We start from the raw sequence: 17,472 nt of genomic DNA on the forward strand, positions 1-17,472 counted from the left end.
GCAAGACTCTTAAAGTGCATTCTACAGACTCTACAAAAGGATGATAGATAAGTTTAATCTGAAACCATAGATTATCTTTTTCATTACGCATTGCTGTAACAATTATGAATTTGCGTGTAGAATATGGCATGGAGCAAACTGGTGGTAAAATGATACACTCAAATAAAATTGTCAGTTTTGCTGATCACGTTTTGTGTCTTGACAATAGCACTTGTCTAATCCTATGATGAACTGATTTAGAGAGCTTACCTGACAAAAGGCTATTCAATGGGATTTTTATGTACTCTGTTAAAAGTGTTTATACTCTTGATGGCTTCATTCAGCCTTTGTAAGATTTTTTTTTTTTTTTCTGTCATTTATCATGCCTTGAGTCTTTAAGTAGTAATCACTTCAAACATTGTGATGGTTAGGCCACCACGTGTTCTGTGTGCAGTTTTAGTTCTATCTCAAGACTGTTAATGAGGTCAGGTTCACAGAGAGGTAATATTTTTAGCTCAATTGATAGCAGGTGGAAAAAAATTACAGGCTTTTAGACACACAGATCCCTTTTCAAGTCTGTTTTGCTTGCATAACTTTAAGAAAACCAATAGAAAAGTTTGGTCATTTTTTCAGAAGAAAACTCCCCCCCTTCATTTCATGAATGTATATTTATGATATACACAGAAATTTTTTTAACAGTTACAAAAAGAATGAATTGCCTTGCAAGTCAGTGTAGTTGAAAGAAACTATGGAACTGTCAGTGTTGTGAATTGAGAAAGTACTTCAGCTGTGAAGCTTCTCTGCAAATCTAATCATATTCCCAATTACTCCTGAAATGCAGTTAGCATTGTTCTAATGAATATCATACTTTGATACCAGTTAATGAAAACCATTTCCTTTCTGTCATTCTATACTTCCGGAAATAATTTAGGACAGGGAGGGAAGCTGTTGTGACATCAGCATGTGTCCTGCTCTACAGATACTTAGCAATTCTGATAAAGGATGAAATGCAAAATAGAAGGGAGATCCATACATACAGTCCTTAGCAGCCAGGTTAGATAGAAGTCAGGTGTCTGAGTGAATCTGTTACACTTCAAGACTAGAAATAAAAAAGTAGAACAGTGTTTTGAATTTGTCCTGTACTGTTGTTCTTAACTCCAACTTTATATAAAAATCAGTAGCATCTTTTTGTCTCAGACCATAACTTATTCCTGTTGTAGTTCATTTAATTAGGAGTCATGAATTTTCAGGACGTAAGTGCCTCTTGAATTCAGTTTGTTCTTAGTTTGAATTCTGTGCTACTAGAAGTATTGTATTTAGGATTTTTTTTTTTAAATTACATTTTTTGAAATAACTACATAGGAATTACTACTTCAAACTCTTTAAATCTTGAAACAGAAACTGTTTCCTCCTCCTCTTTTGTATAGCAGAAGAACAGTTTGAATTTGAAGCAGGCTGTCTAGTACAAATTTCTACATTTTGATCTGCTTTACTAACGTACAGGTGCAGTGTAGCATGCTGCTAATCTTAGTGATTGCTATAGCTCAAGTGAGAACAGTCTAAAATGATGAAAGAAGAAAGATAAATAAATGACCCGATCCCTTTCTAGGGGTTTTTGAGAAAGTTTATGAAAACTGGTGAGACATGTTTAAAAAAAAAAAAAAAAAAAAAAAAAAGGCAGGTCAAAATACTTGATGCGGGTATTTTATCTGAATTTGTAGAACTTGTTTGAAGATTTGTTCTGTACTTGTGGGCAACTGAGGTGTTTCAACAAAAAAAGTGTACGGAGGAACTATTGGTGTAGGCCCTTCAGTACTCTGGAGAATTACATGCAGTCTAACAGGTTTGGCTTGGTATTCTACAAACCTGTAGGTTTCTGGATGCTAAGCTATTGTCACTTTAACATAGATAATCTTAGTGGGTTTTAATTTTTAAAATGAACAGTGATGCTACTACTCTGAAAGATACGCCTCCCAATTACATATATAAATTTTTTTGCATCAAAATTGCTTTATTATTATGCTCATGCAATTTTGCTTCTTGTATGGAGGTCTCTTGTATTCTGCCAAATTTTAGAGTACGTGAATAAAATATTGCACAAGAGATAATTAGTTTTTGGGCTTGTGAAGCAGACTATAAAATATAAACTGAGGCAAGGCAGCTTTTCCAGCATTGTGTTACAAAGCAAACCATTGTTTTTCTTGGTAAATTTTGTGCCAGCTGTGTCAAGCTACTTGCGAAGGGGGGAAGTTACAGAAGGCTTCAAAAAGAGTAAGTGAAGGGTTTAGATTAATGGCATTTAGAGGCTGCTTTCGAAGTCAGAGTGAAAATCTGTAACTGTAGGCATCAAGGGCAAAGTTCCTAGGCTTTCTCATTCCTGTCTAGGGAACTACTAAACTAGAATTTCTGGCGGCAGCTCAGTTCCTTCAGGATTTGTGGGGAGGACTGTGTAGAAACACTTGCAGTTAGTGATTAGAATGTTTAGAACTTTTCTTACATTCCTGACTTGAAGGAAACTTGCAGCTGTTGACTCTGGAGGGTTGTACAAAGATTCTGAGCTCAAGGAGTTGGATTACTGACAAGGCTGAGAAAATGTTAGGAAATTGCCTCGGTAGTCCCGTCACAGGGGTAAGGTAAACTCTGTTTAACATTTTGGAAATGGCTTACTCTTCTAGTTAAAACTAAAAGAAGCAATTCCAGTGGATTTATTTCCTCGTTTCTTCCCTACTAATAAGCACTTAAGCTTTGCCACAATTCTTGAGTTTTACCAGAATTTTTACACTGGGTCTTACCACCTTAGCCTTCAACTGCTTGTTTAGTTGTGCTTGCTTCTTCTATGATTTTTGTTTGAAGAAAGAAATCCACACAGTCTCTGTGGAATAAACTTCTTAGCTATTTCTGTCCCTCTACTCAGAATCAGGAAATAGTTGGTGAGGAACTTGATCAAGTCCTTGCTGCTGACTACATATTTTTTTTCCAGAGCAATTGAATGGGTTTTGGTTGTTTTTTCATGATGCCAGAATTGTTCCAGTCTGCCTCTCTTTACAGGAAAAGGGCTTTGCAGAAAGATCATAGCCTCCTCAGGTGATCTCAGGATGGTTCTGAGAATGTTGGATTTTTTAATTAATTGCATGGTACTAAATCTGTAAACAGGAGTTGAACCAATGGGATCTTCCTTTATTCTCAGTGTTAATGTAGTGGAGAAACTAGAATTGAGGCCAGAACTGAAGCCAGATGGAAGAATAAATGGATTAGGTCTTTCAAAATAATCTTTTTTTCCTCAGTGTGCTTGGCTGATGTTATGCTGCTACTTGTCACTATGAACCATCGAGCTCCCTCCTTTCACTTTCCTGGGAAGCATATGTTTGTGTCACTCTTACCTTATATAGGTAGAACATTTCATTTTTAGAGTGGTGCATTCAACCTTGAGACGGTTTGCTGTTAATATCCAAAAGCATCAAAAGACCTTGGATTCTATTTAAAGTTCTGTGGCTTGTTGAAAGATTGGAAGAGCTTAGAGCATTTTTCTAAAATGCCTATGAACAATTTAGATTTGTCATCACCCATATTTCATATCTCATGCCATACCTGTAAATTTCAGGATACTAACTAAGCACTAAAGCTCTCTGACAGTGTGTTATTATGCGGGCACTGTAATTATTATCCTATGTTTGGCACCTTCCTTTGTTTTGTGAGTTCCCAAATATGCAGATGAGCAGTCAAAGGTTGGTAGCTTATTCCTGTATGTCAGGGGCCAGCTCCATGCAGATGTCTGTGAAGGCAGTATTTCTAATATGAAGTTTCTTGTTTTCGGGGTAGTTGTTCCACCCCTGTAACGGTACCTGCTTCCCTTTCCACTCTCTGGCACTCCGGGTTAACAAGTCATCCTCAGTCATGTACAGAATATTACTTCTCTTGGAAGTGAAGCATGCTGTACTGAACCATAACGAACTCTATTGAAGCAACTCGTGCTTTTCTACTATGATTCTAAGAATTTCTGTGGTAGGCTATCATATTTAAAAGATAGAGAATTCCCATGTTTTTCTAATGGCTGCTGAAATCTTAGACAAGCATACTTGCATTCTGCTTTCTACTTTTTAACACGTACAGTTTGTCCTAGGAATGTATATATTTAATAACTGGGTGCATAAACAGTCTTTGTTAGTGCCTACACTTGTGCTGGTATACCTGTATTATGACTGGATATTGACCTGGATTAGTTTACTGGATTGTTGATCCAAGGCCTTGTTTGGAACGAAATTATCAGGGTTGCTTTCTCAGACTTCTTTGTGCTCTTTTCCAGGGGTTTCTGTCTTCTCTTTTTCATTTTCAGGCAAGACTTTTGAAAGTCTTTCCAAGTTTGGCCTTTATGAGAATGTTTAGGTTTTGTTGACATAAACAGTCACAAGCATTTCCTGAACAGAAGCTTTTGTAGTCCTTGTGCAAGTCTCTTTTTTTTTTTTTTATAGCTATCCCAATGTGTCATTCCGTAAAGCAAAACCAATATAATTCATAAGTTTTGCCACCTTAGAGATTTGTGATTGTTAGACTAAGTCTGCATTATGATCTGCACTTAGAATTCTCTTATTTACATTAATGTTACTAAGGTAGTTTTTCTGCCAGACAAATTTTGTGTGGTTTTTGAGAATTTACATGCAAAGTCACAATGCTTTAGTGTCTCTCTATGCGCAGTCTTGTTACTTGGAAGAAAAAGAAAAAAAAACAAAAAAACAAAGAAAAAACCCAAAAACCAACACAAATGAGCCGCTCTGAACACCAGGTGAGAATGCTACCATCCTTCAGTCAGTAGAGGAGATGTTCTCAATCACAGCACACTAGGCCACAAAGTCTAGGAATTTTACATAGGAATGCTACTGTGACTTTAAGTGTCATGCTGTTGTTTGAGTTGAAATAAATGTTTGCAGGAAGCATTCCAATATCTGTAGTAGTCCCCTGCATAATCACCAAGAGTCTGTGTTGAAGTTTAGGGCAGAATCTTCTGATGTTCTGGTAGCATGATTTTTTAACAGGGGGGAGGATGCTAATGGAGAGGATGGGAAATCTCAAAGTTGTGGTGTACCAAAAGGGGCTTTGGAAAACTTCAGTAACATGTTTTCTCAGAATGGAGTTTTCATGCATACTCTGAAACACTGGATTTTTAAAATGTTAATCTTCATTCTGAAGCAACTATGTATTAACATTTGGGTTTGGGATTTTATTCTTTCTGTGGAAGTCTTCCTAAATTGTCTTGTCTACCTTTTATTCTGGCTTAATATAGTTACTGTGTTGGTCTTCATTTCTAGCATGGTGCAATCTTGCACGTGTGGAATAATTTTCCTTCTGCATGTGTCATGTTATTGTCGGTGACAACAGACTTCCGTTAAAATACAATTTTAATGAAATTACAAGTGGTAAATCCAACAGTGAAGGAAGTGAAATTGTGGTACAGCTCACTTCAGAAGGAACGTGAATGTATTTTAAAGGCTTCAAAATTACTGACGTTTAAATATTTACTGTTAAATTTTTGCTTGTAAAGCAGTGTTGAGCTGGAGGCAGACCATATCAAGGGAAATTTTGAGACTAGATTATTGAAAGCTTTTTCTGCTAGAAATCAGATTTGAAACAAAATTCAGGATGTCTGTGTATTCATTTAAGGCATCCATTTTAACACAGCCACTATGGCACATTCATGCAAATCCTTGATATTGAGCTGTAGATGTGTTTTGTTTAAAGGTTCACTTTTGAGTAGAAATAGTAACTGTGTTTTGTAAGTAAATCTACATTGGTTTCTCACTGTCTCTGGTTCTTCAGGCTCCCATCCCGAAGAGTGCTCTTGTTCCTGTGATACCTATTACCAAATCAACAGGATCACGATTCCGAAACAGTGTAGAAGGACTGAATCAGGAGATTGAGATAATAATTAAGGAGACGGGAGACAAAGAGGAACAGCTTGTTGTATGTATCTGCAACCATGATTGTTTTCTGTAATTGTTTTGGTTTTGCTTTGAGGTTTTTAAGTCATAAGTCTTATTTTGCACAGTTTTTGAATTAAATTTGTCTGGAATTAATTTTGCTTTCTTTATTAAAGGTAGTTGAAAAGTCTCTTGGAAAGCCAAAAGAAGGAAAGAGTTAAAGCTTGAATCTGAACCTTTTCCTCTGTGATTACTGTGAGGTAGTTAGTTTACCAATAAAATAAGAAATCTCCATAAAACAGAGGAAAAGACAAAAGGTCTGTTTTGAGAGTTTCTATAGTAACTTTTTCTTCTCTGCCCATGCTGAACTGTCCCCACCCCAGGTGAAGCATAACTTGCCCATTTTTAACTTTCATTTTATTTTTAGGTATTTTTAGAGGTAAATTTAGTAATAAAGTGTCAGAAATACAGGCCACAAAGATGATTAAGGGACTGGGACATCTTTCATGTGAGGAGAGGCTGAGAGAGCTGGGACTGTTCAGCCTTGAGAAGAGAAAGCTCAGGGGGATCTTATCAATGTGTATAAATATCTGATGTGCAGGAATGAAGAAGAGGGACCCGGATTCTTCTCAGTAGTGCCCAATGACAGGGCAAGAGGCAGTGGGCATAAATTAAAAAACATTAAATTCAATCTGAACACAAGAAAAACACCTTTCTTTTGTCAAATGTGTGAGGGTGCTCAAAACTGGAGCAAGTTGTCCAGAGAGGCTGTGGAATCACTGTCTGTGGAGATACTCAAAACTTGGCTGGACACAGTCCTGGACAGACTGCTCTAGCAGACTCTGCTTGAGCAGGGGTGTTGGACTAATTGATCTCAAGAGGTCCCTTCCAACCTCAGCAATTCTGTGATTCTGTGAAATCTTGGAAAATGTTGTCCTTGGTTTCCGAACCTGACTTATTTTATTCTCTGTTGGAGTCTTGCGTAATAAATAAAATTTTCTACTTCAAACAGTTTTATGAAACCCGAAAAACCCCTCAGCATTACTAGATTTAAAGAAATTGCTAACCAGACAAGAGCAGCCATCCGATACCTTTTATTTTTAACAGCCTCAAGATATTCCAGACGGGCACCGTGCACCACCTCCATTGGTTCAGCGTAGTAGTAGTACTCGCAGCATTGATACCCAGACACCTGGTGGAGCAGACAGGGGTAGTAACAACAGCAGCCGCTCCCAGTCAGTATCTCCAACCTCATTTCTTACCATCTCTAATGAAGGCAGTGAAGAAAGTCCATGTTCTGCAGATGATCTTCTTGCTGATTCCAGAGATAAAGGTACTGTGTAGCTTTAAAAGTTCAACAATGCTAAACTTTAACTCGTTGCTGTGTGTATGAACATGCAGTAAAAGAGAGGGGTTTGTTTCCCACATCCATGGAGAAATGGTAGAACCTTTTTTTCTTTGTAAGTGATCTGTTTTTTTCCAAATTGCTCCAAATACTGTGTGCGCACACATATCTAGTGCTCTGTAATTGAAGCTGGATAGATGTGACTGAGGAATGTGCTTCCCAAACAAGTTTTTGTTTTTAAATAATATATTCGTCAAGTACTTTAAGGAAGTTGAAAAAACGAGCGTACAGCGACAAGTGGAACAGCAAAGTAGGCTAGTCCTGTTGCTTGTGTGAGGTGTTTTTTATGATCTCGGACAAAATGGGCAACCTTCTAGCATTTCATACATGCACACGAAAAAGTTTAACTGTTTGGGATTTTTTAATTATTCTTTTTTTACCAGAAATCTTCTAAGATATACAAGGAGAATTTTATACTTCAACATAAACCTGTTCTGGTTTTTAAGGAATATGGCTTCTGGCCGCTTCTTTTGGCTAGGTGGTGACAGCACAGGACCATAGATTCAGGTTTGCAGTTACAAACTGAAAGTGTCCAGGAATGAACAGAGATTGTAGAGGAGCCTGAAAATGATATAAGGAGAAATAGAAAGGAGGAAAGAGATGGAGATAAGAAAGCTTATTTGCAGATAAAGACTAGGAGGTGAATGAAAATGTTTCTTAATTTTATAACATTGGTAATGAAGTGGGTTTCAATTTGGGGGGCATTTAAAGATAGTTATTGGTTTTTTTTAATAGCGTGACACATTTAAGTAACGAGATACTCTGTTCCTGCAGAGAATGGGAATAATTCTCCCTTGCCAAAATATGCTACCTCACCAAAACCCAACAACAGCTACATGTTCAAGCGTGAACCTCCAGAGGGCTGTGAAAAGGTGAAAGTCTTTGAGGAAAGCTTGTAAGTTGATCTTTACTATATAAGAAATAACATTCAACATTCAGGGTTACCAATTGATTTACTGATTTTGTGTCAGATCAACATTATTAGTCCAGTTGCTAAAACCATGCTAACAGCCTGATCTCTCTTGTTTTGTGTGACTATATACTGGTATATATGTATATATTTTATTGCTGGAATTTTGTGTTAAAATCAAAATCTTGAGAGACTTTTTTTTTAAAACCAGCATAACTTGAGAGGACTGTCCCTTACCTAGCAGATAGTGGGGGAGCAACTCAAATAATCAGGTAGAGAGATGTAATAAGAAGCTGTAGTGCAGGTGCATCAGCTAATATATGTCACAGCTTGAAAGGCACATCCAGTAATCTAGACTCTGAAGACCATATTCTTTTCAGCTACATCTACGTAGTTGTGAAACTTCCAGTGACAGAGGAGTGAATTTGACCCTGAGTATCTGATGCTTTGGTTATTCTGAAAAAGCCAACTTTTGTCATTTGGGAATATTCTGGGGGTTTTATGTTTTACTATTATTTTCAGTGGAGTTTTTACACCCTTATGTCACCTGGGTGAACCTATAGTTAGAAGTTTCATCACACAAGGAGTATAATTTGGTTATAATTCTCTTATGCCTATATTATCTCAACAATGCCATCTAGTATAAGTAGTAATTAAAAAAAATCATAGCTGCCTTTGTGTATTTTCCATCTCTGATCTCTGCAAATGGATTTTGAGAGGTCTCTATGGCCTCTCCATAGCAATGTGGAAAGGGTTACAGTAACTTAAGTTACCTGTCTCTATTTTAGAGTGTGTAAGCTATGTTGCCAACAGATTAGATAGTCTTCACTTGCTCCAAGAACATATTCTATTGTGATCTGATTTGTATTTGCATTTCTTTTCAGATGTACTTGCTGCATAGCTGTAGGACTGTTCTGCTGTAGGGTGAAACAGGCTTCTACAGAAGTTTTTACCTAGCTATGATAGTTCTTAGATACTGCAGTCTCATGCAAAAATCTTTCTCACATCTGGTACTTGCATTCCACACGTACATGGAATTCATGAGTGTAATTATTTAAAGCTCAATCTTTGTTTAACGTTATTTCTAGTTGAAGTTTACAGGATTTTCATTTGGGGAAAAAATTTATAAATGGGGCTGAATTTTCTGGACACTTGGAGAATCAGCTAACATGGAAACATATCGTATTTCATTAACAGAATTACTTTTCAGAGTAGAGTATCTCCTAGAAGAGTATACTGAAAGTTTGGCTTGCTTGGCCTAGTAGAATGAAGACAGAAGTGCATATGGCTGTCTTGCAAACACATGGAAGAGGGGGGGAGGTTACAGGCTAAAGGACAATGCTAGCAACAAGAAAAAAAGAGTATAAATTTCTGATGGTTATTTTCCAGCAGGGAAGAGAGGCTTTGGAACAGATTCCCATAGTTTTGTCTTAAAGTAGAGTTAGACTAGCTTAGTAGATTTACATTGCAGGGTTAGAGATAGACACAGAAGGCATTCCTGTGCTATCCACAATTTCCCTTCCAGCTCTGTCTTTCATAAAGCATGTCTCTGAGTTGGTTGAATTATATGCTGAGATGGCAAAACTGGAAGTCAGGATCTAAATGCATGTTCCTCACTTCCTTCCCAGGTTCTAGGTACTTGATCATGAATGCCACTTTGGGAATACTACATTTTACTCTCTGCATTGAGTTTTTAACTAAGATGTGCTCATCTTAGTTAAGATGAGATTCAATAATAATAAGAGACAATAAGAGATTCAGGTCACACTCAGGTGAACATGTGAAGGAGGCAAAAGTCTAGAAAAGGGGGTCCCCCTATGATCATGAACATCTCTAAGATATGCAATATTAGGAACATTGCTATGCCAGCTTTCTTTCACAAGATTTGCTGTATAAAGAGTGTCTGTGTGTGGGGCAGAACTTGTTGGGTTGTGAAAGTTTCTGGAGAACATGACTGAGAATACATTCTCTCGTATTGGATATGCCAATTCATGGACAGGGTTTGTGATCTGCAACATGAAGTTAATATCTTCCTTGGATTTGGAGACAGCCTGTCCTAAGAACATGCTGTTTATCTTGTAGTATATGCCAACAAGCCCTTAAAACCATCTTGCCATTTGCTGTGTGGTGCGAGTGTCATTAAGGCATTATTGAGTAGCTGAAATAGTTCAAGTTTAAACCTCAACTTATCTCTAGTGGTGTGTTCAGCAATATATACCTGCCATTGATAGAATTTGATTGTTCCATGTAATTTTAAAACTATTGCGTGTATTTTATTTCTAGGCCAAAGCCATTGCATGAAATTCCACCCTTCTACTGCCCTGACAAGAACAAAGTGAATTTCATTCCTAAAAGTGGCTCTGCTTTCTGTCTTGTCAGCATCCTCAAACCACTTCTTCCCACACAGGATCTCACACTTAAGGGCACTACACACAGCCTGACTGTCTCCTCTGGCATGACACCCAGTTTGTTACAGCCCATTTCTATGGCCTCCTTGTCTACAAACACAGATCAAGACAGGATCTCTCGTGGAACAAGTACAGTAATACCACAGACCTCTATACTCCAGCAATCGGGACATATTGAGGAAGCAGAAGGATAGATTTAGATTGTCTTGACATTTTTTCTGGGCAACTACTGGGAAAAAATTGGAACCAGTTGACTGGACTTTTCTGATCACACTATTTGCATTGTTTTAACAAGTTACGGCACTGTCATAATTGAACTGTTTGTGTAAATGACAGTTTGGTAGCACATTGAGAAGTTCAGGAGGATGCAGCAGCTGATACTCTGTTGCACTTTCTGCTTATGAAGACTCCGGTTCTGTTCCTCTCCTGCTTTTTTAAACACTGGTGAAAACAAAGACTGTCATAATCCTTTGCCATTTAAAGGACCAGTTGTTGTAATGCTGTGTGTCCTTTGACTTTTTTCCCATTAAAACAAAAATCTCAAGACCAACCAGCTGATCCCATTTACCATTGTAATCTGCAGAGGGAGGGGCAATTGGATGGTTTTGCAAGATGTCTTTTGTATGAAAATGTGTATTTTGTAACAAAAATTTGCCTTTTCTGGTGCATAGCAGATGGTGTTTAGAAGATACTTTCCCGGTGATGATCCCCCCCCCCCCCCTTTTTTTTTTTAGGGAAGATTCTTTTTTACTCGGCTGTTTTACAGCTGCTGGGACCAAATGATTGCTGAAGTATTTCAGCAGTCTCAAATTATGTGACCTTGCTGAACAGCCTCAGCCCTAAACAAAATAAGACAAGTTAATACATTTGAAACTTTTAAAACAGAAGAGTATCCAAAAGCAGTGTTAGTATATAGTGTACAATTTTTTGATATCAGAAGTTTGTGCTTCAGGTAAGTCACATTCTTAAAACTCCTTCCTTCACAGAATTCCCACCAGTGTTGGTTTATTGGCTGGAAAACTGCATTTTAAAGCACTTGCCCCAGTATTGTTCTATTTGTCCATAGGATTTTTGTGCAGGGGTGGAAAAAAAACATGTTATCCTCTTACTTGGTATTCTTTCTTCCAGAAAATACGCTACTTGCCTCTTACTGGCTTGCTTGGCTACTTATGGAGTTAGTCAGCCTGAATCATTAATCACTCTTGGCACAAATTTGCTCTGATGTGACTCATCACTGTATTATAGACCCTGGCCACATAATACTGAAATATCTGTGCATGATTTCCTCCCTTTTGTCATAGTGGTGTTTTGTGTGTCTGTTGAAGGTGATGGTTTGTCAGGCATGGTATCTGTTACACAGAAGTTTACAGCAGCAGATACGTTCTCCCTTTTTGACTAGCAACTTAGGCTGGCATGTAAAACAGAGGATTTTTTGATACCTGGTCTGTCCTGAGATGCAGCAGTTTATGGTTCCTTTGAAATTATAATAAAAGGTAAAAATGGGGGGGGAAGGCAATTGCAAACGGAAACTGTTCAGGAACTTCAGTGAGGTTTCTTATGTGTTCCTGGAGTGCATTACTTGGGTTTGAGTAAATACAATATAGATATGCAAAAAACTGCAGTGACCTGAATACCAGTGTCATATCAACTTATAAAGCAAGTTAACCTTGTACCTCTTTTACAGAGTTAGATTTAGTAATTTCAAAGTAAGTGTCATCATGAACAGTCTCTGGGTCTGAATATTGGTCTGTTACACATGAGCGGTTCTCACTGGCTTGCATATACATAGCTTCCATGGATCAGTTACATACTCAGGTCCCCTCATAACTGCATCTATTTAAAGATGATACTGCAAATATAACAATTTTGTTCAGTGCTTAATATGCTAAATTTGGTTGCAAACATTTCGCTTGGGAGAAGAAAACCAGCCCTGCATACCTGTGCAGATAATAGTCATAGTTTTGATGCACATTTACTATTCCTTTAAATCCTACCTAAATAAATATGATAGCAATGTACTTTACTCAGCAAGTAGGTGTAAATCACACTAGCATGCGCAAGTCCTGTGTTCATAGTGTAGTGAACCCCTTCTTAAAACACTATGCAAAAATTCAGCAAATGAAAAATGTACCAGGAAGTATTAAAATATTAGACCTGTTAAATTAGCAAACAAGCAGAATTTGGTTTACTATCTTTCTTCCCATCAAAATAGATAGGATTATGCAGATGGGACTGAAGAACTCTGTTTTGTAGTAACAGCTCTGATTTACACTGAAGAAGTTGTTGAGGGACAGAGTTTTAAAATAAGCGGTTTTGTGCATCAAATTTGTGTAATTTGGCCAGTTGATAATTCTTTTCTAGGTTTTGTGGATTTTAATTAGTTTCTTCTGAAACAGTTACAGTGCAATTCAAAGTCTAAAATTTACTGCTTTAGATAGGTTTGTTTAAACCTGGTATGACTGGATTTGTGGAAGATCAGGTCCTTCAGGTGAAGGAAGTGCTTGTAAGTCTGTTTTCTATTTCTGTAAGAGTAGCATGTAAAGAGCTTCTTCATCAATGCCAAACTGCCTAGTGCTTTATCAGGAGATCTTAACTGAATGGTTAAGAACCAAAGGGCTAAAGTTAACAAATAGCCGTTATTACAGCCTTGAGACTTAACTGACTTCACCAAAACCACATTCTGGTGTTTGTTTTCATCGCAAAGTGACTCTCCCAAATAGCAGTGGGCTTTCTTACCCTAGGACTTTCTTTTGCACCTGTTGTTGTAGTACCTGAGCATCTCTTTGGTAGTTTACATTGTATGTTATTGGACAATGTACTGTACAAATTAGTGAGCTGCTCTGATAAAAACCAAATGTAAATGTGTGACGTTTTTGCTTTTTATAAAAACAAACTGCATTCAGGACAACATTCAGTCTTTTTTATATGCAGGACAACTCTACTATTGCCGTGGCAGCTCTACTTTATTCTGAATCCACTCTAAAGACTCAGAATTAAGAAAATATGACAGCTCTTGTTCCGAGACCAGCTTTTACATGTGTGCATACAAAAATTAGCCTTAAACTTTTAATGTGCTGTCTTGTGCCATAGCAGAGCTGTTAGAAAAAGTATTTAAATCAATTTCAAAATAGCTTTGAGAGTGCATGGAGCTTTTTAAAAATTCTTTTATGTATAGAGTGGGATATTCCATTTTTTGGGTGGTTGATCCATGCATTACTTAAGCACAGTTTTACTGAAAGAGTTCAAGTTCTTTTGGCATACTTTAAATCCTAACTATGCATAGACCTAGTGAGTTCCTTGATTGCTTACTTTGTAGCTGAAGAAAAATTAAAGGTCTATTTTTATGCACAACTTGACACACTTGATACTCTTGTTTTCTTGGTATTTTACACTTAAGGGCTGGTGGCAGTGTTCGGTAACACTGACAGTTGATTTTGAGATATACTAAATGGTGTTCCTCCAGTTGTAAATTCTACGTAAGTCACAAAGAAGGAGGTCATTGTTGTAATGAAGGTCCGTGGTGGCAGCTATGACTATTGGAATCCTTTTTTTAAAAACTCAAGGCACAAGGGAAGAGGACTTCTTTGTTAAAGTTTGACCTGCTTCAGCTATTCTTTCCTTGCTTGGTGCCATAATCCTGTAGCAACAAATTTAAGTACTTGGGAAAGTAACAGATAATGCTTGAGTACGTATATCATGGAAAGAAATTCTTGGTTGCACATACATATCCCAAGTGCGGAAAAAAGGGAATTAAAATTAAATATTGTATACTGTGTAAGTAAATGATTGCTGTATTTGATCTACATGAAGCAATAGCAGCTCTTAAAAAGTATGTTTAGTCTCAGGGCTATTTTTTGGTTTGCTCTAAAATACAATTTAATGGAATTCAGAATCTGAGACTGTTGGAAAACACTGAAGCTGAGCCTTTTGGGAAGAAAAAAACAAAGTTACATCCATTAACCTTTCTTCTGCCTCAGGCCTAACTGCCTGTCGCTTACCGAGTTGAATAGAATTCAGCGGTACAGCAATAATTCCTTGCTGAAGTATTATCTGTTCTCTCCCTGCCATCTCCGAAATGCTAACTGATGTGTTCACAGTAACTTACTGCCAGTGACGTTCATGTTTCCTTGCTGAATGTTTCCTTGCCAAGTACCTGACAGCTTCTCTGTGACACTGAAAGGGCGAAGGAGAATGCATAGAAAGTCACCAGAGACTTGCAGTTACAAAGATCAGTGCTGCAGGTGACTTCTTAGGTATCTTGATTTCCATTTGACTCATCGTGTGCACGCACACGTACAGTCTCCATAGGTCTGCTGCTTTATCTTTACGGTTGGACTGGTATTTGTAAGATATTTTTTTTTTTATGGACAGACTTGCAGACCTGTTCTCATCCAGAGCTGATGCGCACTTACATGTATGTCCAAAGCAAAGCTTGTGTGTCATTCTTACTTGTTCTCATGAAATGAATATAACCTGCAAAAAAGACCCTTGATATAAAAGCATCCAAACGCTTGAGGTATGTCAGGACTGTACTTTCTCCATATAATTCTGTAGTTTACGTGTGTGCCTTTCATCAAATGTCATAGCCTAAAGATGTCCTTACGGCTTAGACCCAAACCAGGTTGGCATGTGTTAAACCAAAAATGTTAGCTCTTAGAAAAGGTAATAGAAGGTAGGCCTTTCCTAACCTAGGGAGGTGAAAAGCTCTGTGGAAGGATTGGTTTCATGATGATCAAAGAGTTCTTATGGAATTGTTTTTCTAAACCTGGGTATTCAGGAAAACAAAATGACCACTTATTGCAAGATGTACCTGTATGTTTTCTTGACATGGGTTTGTGAGTGTTCAGCAACTCTGAAAATCAGTTCTGCTCTTAGCATTTTGTTTATACAAAGAATGACCTAGATGCATTGTTTTGAAACTGTTACTTTGTGCGTCGTCAAGTGGGGAGAGAATGTTAACTATTCACAAGTGTTTTGTGAAATGCCAGTCCTGTACCCCAACTGAACTGCAACAGTCTCTTTCTGAATGCTCCAAATGTAAATGGAGTCCTGTCACTGCTTGCTTGATTTCATTGCATGTCATCAGTAAATACTTAAGGTATGGTCTTTGCTTAATAGTTCTTCATTGGGATTTGGATTTGACTACAGAGACTTCTGCAGTGTTGACAGGTCTATCTGAATTGCAGAAGAGGACCTGGCCTGATAACACTGCAAGTTAACATTTCTTACACAAATTCCTTCTGAAACAACTCTCTCCTGGAAAATCTAGTAAGCTAAAAAAATGAAAAACCTTTCTGGACACCTCATCCACCCTAATTGTCAATGTACTGATAGTTAAAGAAGAATATTGCTTGGCTTTATTCTAAATTATTTCATTTATTGATATGTGCAATTTTTGAGGGTAGCAGTCAAGGGGTGTCCAAAACTGCCATTAGATTTGCCTTTGTATGAAATTGGCTGATATGTTTTCCTCTGTTACACTGTGATAACTCGTGGAGGTGTTCTTGCGTATGTTGTATTGATAGGTTACTTGTTGCATGTAAGGCGATTTTTGTAAGCCAGAGGAATTCCAGGGATGTTCTGCAAAAAGGGCCTATTCTGAGGTGATGTACACTGGTGTAAAACTGGAGCAGCTCAACTAATTTCAATGGAATTCTTGATTTACACTAGTCTCTTTGCTGTGTGTAGTTATGCCAGTACTATTTTGCACAATGTTATTTTGAATCTTGAGTTCTGACTTGTGAACTGTTTTTACTGAAAACAGTGAAAATTTTACAAACTGCAATAGCGGAATGTTTTTGGGATATTTTTTTTTTTTGCCTAAAATAAAAAGTCATCACTTTGAGCTATGGACTAGTCTTGGATTTATTTTTAGTAGCAAGGGGTTTTGTGTGCTCTGACAGCCTGAAGATTTGCCTGAGGATTTACCTCAGGATAGCAGGCATTTACTTCCAATAAAATATGCACTTTTAACCCTTTTTAGAGGAAATTAATCAGGGTGGAAATCTCTGATTAATCAATACCCTTATTCCTCCAATGCATCTTCAGAATAGTCCTGAGAAACCTGCCTTTCTGCAGAAACCTTCATCTGCAGTAGGTTTGGTCGGTTCCCGAGCACTTTACAATTCCACTATTAGAGGAAGATGCCACAAGTCCTGGACTTTGGGATCGGAAGGATTCAGGATGTGTTCTCCTGGGAGTGAAGGTATGGGAACAGGACTGAGAAAAAAGACCTGGATTCCTGCTGGTAGGTTCGTACTGCTGTTCGGTAGAATGCAACTGCTGAAGCCTACCTGGGAAAGTACTTAGGCTGTTTGTTGAAATAGTCTCATATTCTGCATGTTTCTCTTCACTCAAAACAAGCTGCTTTTTTCATGAGCAGAATTTGGAGCCAGGGCTCCTTCACACTAGAAATAGTGAGCTAGATAAATTGTGTATTTTGGAGTTTCTTGCTAGCTCTCGTATTAAATTTAAGTTTAATTTGTCTAAAAGGCTTGGAGAAATTCCCCTTCTGGAAAATCATTGTCAGCTATATTTCGTTCCCAAATGAAGAGAGAGGTAGAAGATTTCCCTGAATCTTGAGGAATTGAAGGATTTCCGGTGCGTACCCCTCAAAGCAGGGCTGGCTTGTGCTTTTCCATCGGTGGAAAGGGGTGGGCCAATGCAGGTGACAGTGGCATCAAGTTCCCAAGAGTGTGCGTTTCACAGCCAGAGCCCATGGGTAAATGTACGCCGAACTCGGAAGCTACTTGGTTGAAATACATAAGAAGAATTCACAGCTGTTGAAGTCTGGAGTAGAATACAGGACTCTCTTCTGTGTTTGATGTTTTCTCACGTTTTATTCTTTTTCACCTGTTC

The 17,472-nt window shown here is 37.8% G+C and overlaps 1 protein-coding gene across 2 annotated transcripts in view; it reads left to right on the forward strand.

Moving 5' to 3' along the window:
• FAM117B (family with sequence similarity 117 member B) overlaps positions 1 to 16,407 on the forward strand; it is a 30,225-nt gene extending 13,818 nt beyond the window's left edge. For both annotated transcript variants that reach the window (XM_087733969.1, XM_087733970.1), the window contains exons 5-8: positions 5,791 to 5,934; positions 6,999 to 7,224; positions 8,071 to 8,191; positions 10,490 to 16,407. In XM_087733969.1, coding sequence (XP_087590095.1) covers positions 5,791 to 5,934; positions 6,999 to 7,224; positions 8,071 to 8,191; positions 10,490 to 10,808 — 810 coding nt within the window. In that variant the 3' untranslated portion in view covers positions 10,809 to 16,407. The remainder of the gene's footprint in view (positions 1 to 5,790; positions 5,935 to 6,998; positions 7,225 to 8,070; positions 8,192 to 10,489) is intronic.
• The last annotated feature ends 1,065 nt before the right edge of the window (positions 16,408 to 17,472 follow it).

This window comes from Nipponia nippon, unplaced genomic scaffold (genome assembly GCF_047370975.1).
Source record: "Nipponia nippon isolate SJK-2023a ecotype South Korea unplaced genomic scaffold, ASM4737097v1 scaffold_5, whole genome shotgun sequence".
NCBI lineage: Eukaryota > Metazoa > Chordata > Aves > Pelecaniformes > Threskiornithidae > Nipponia > Nipponia nippon.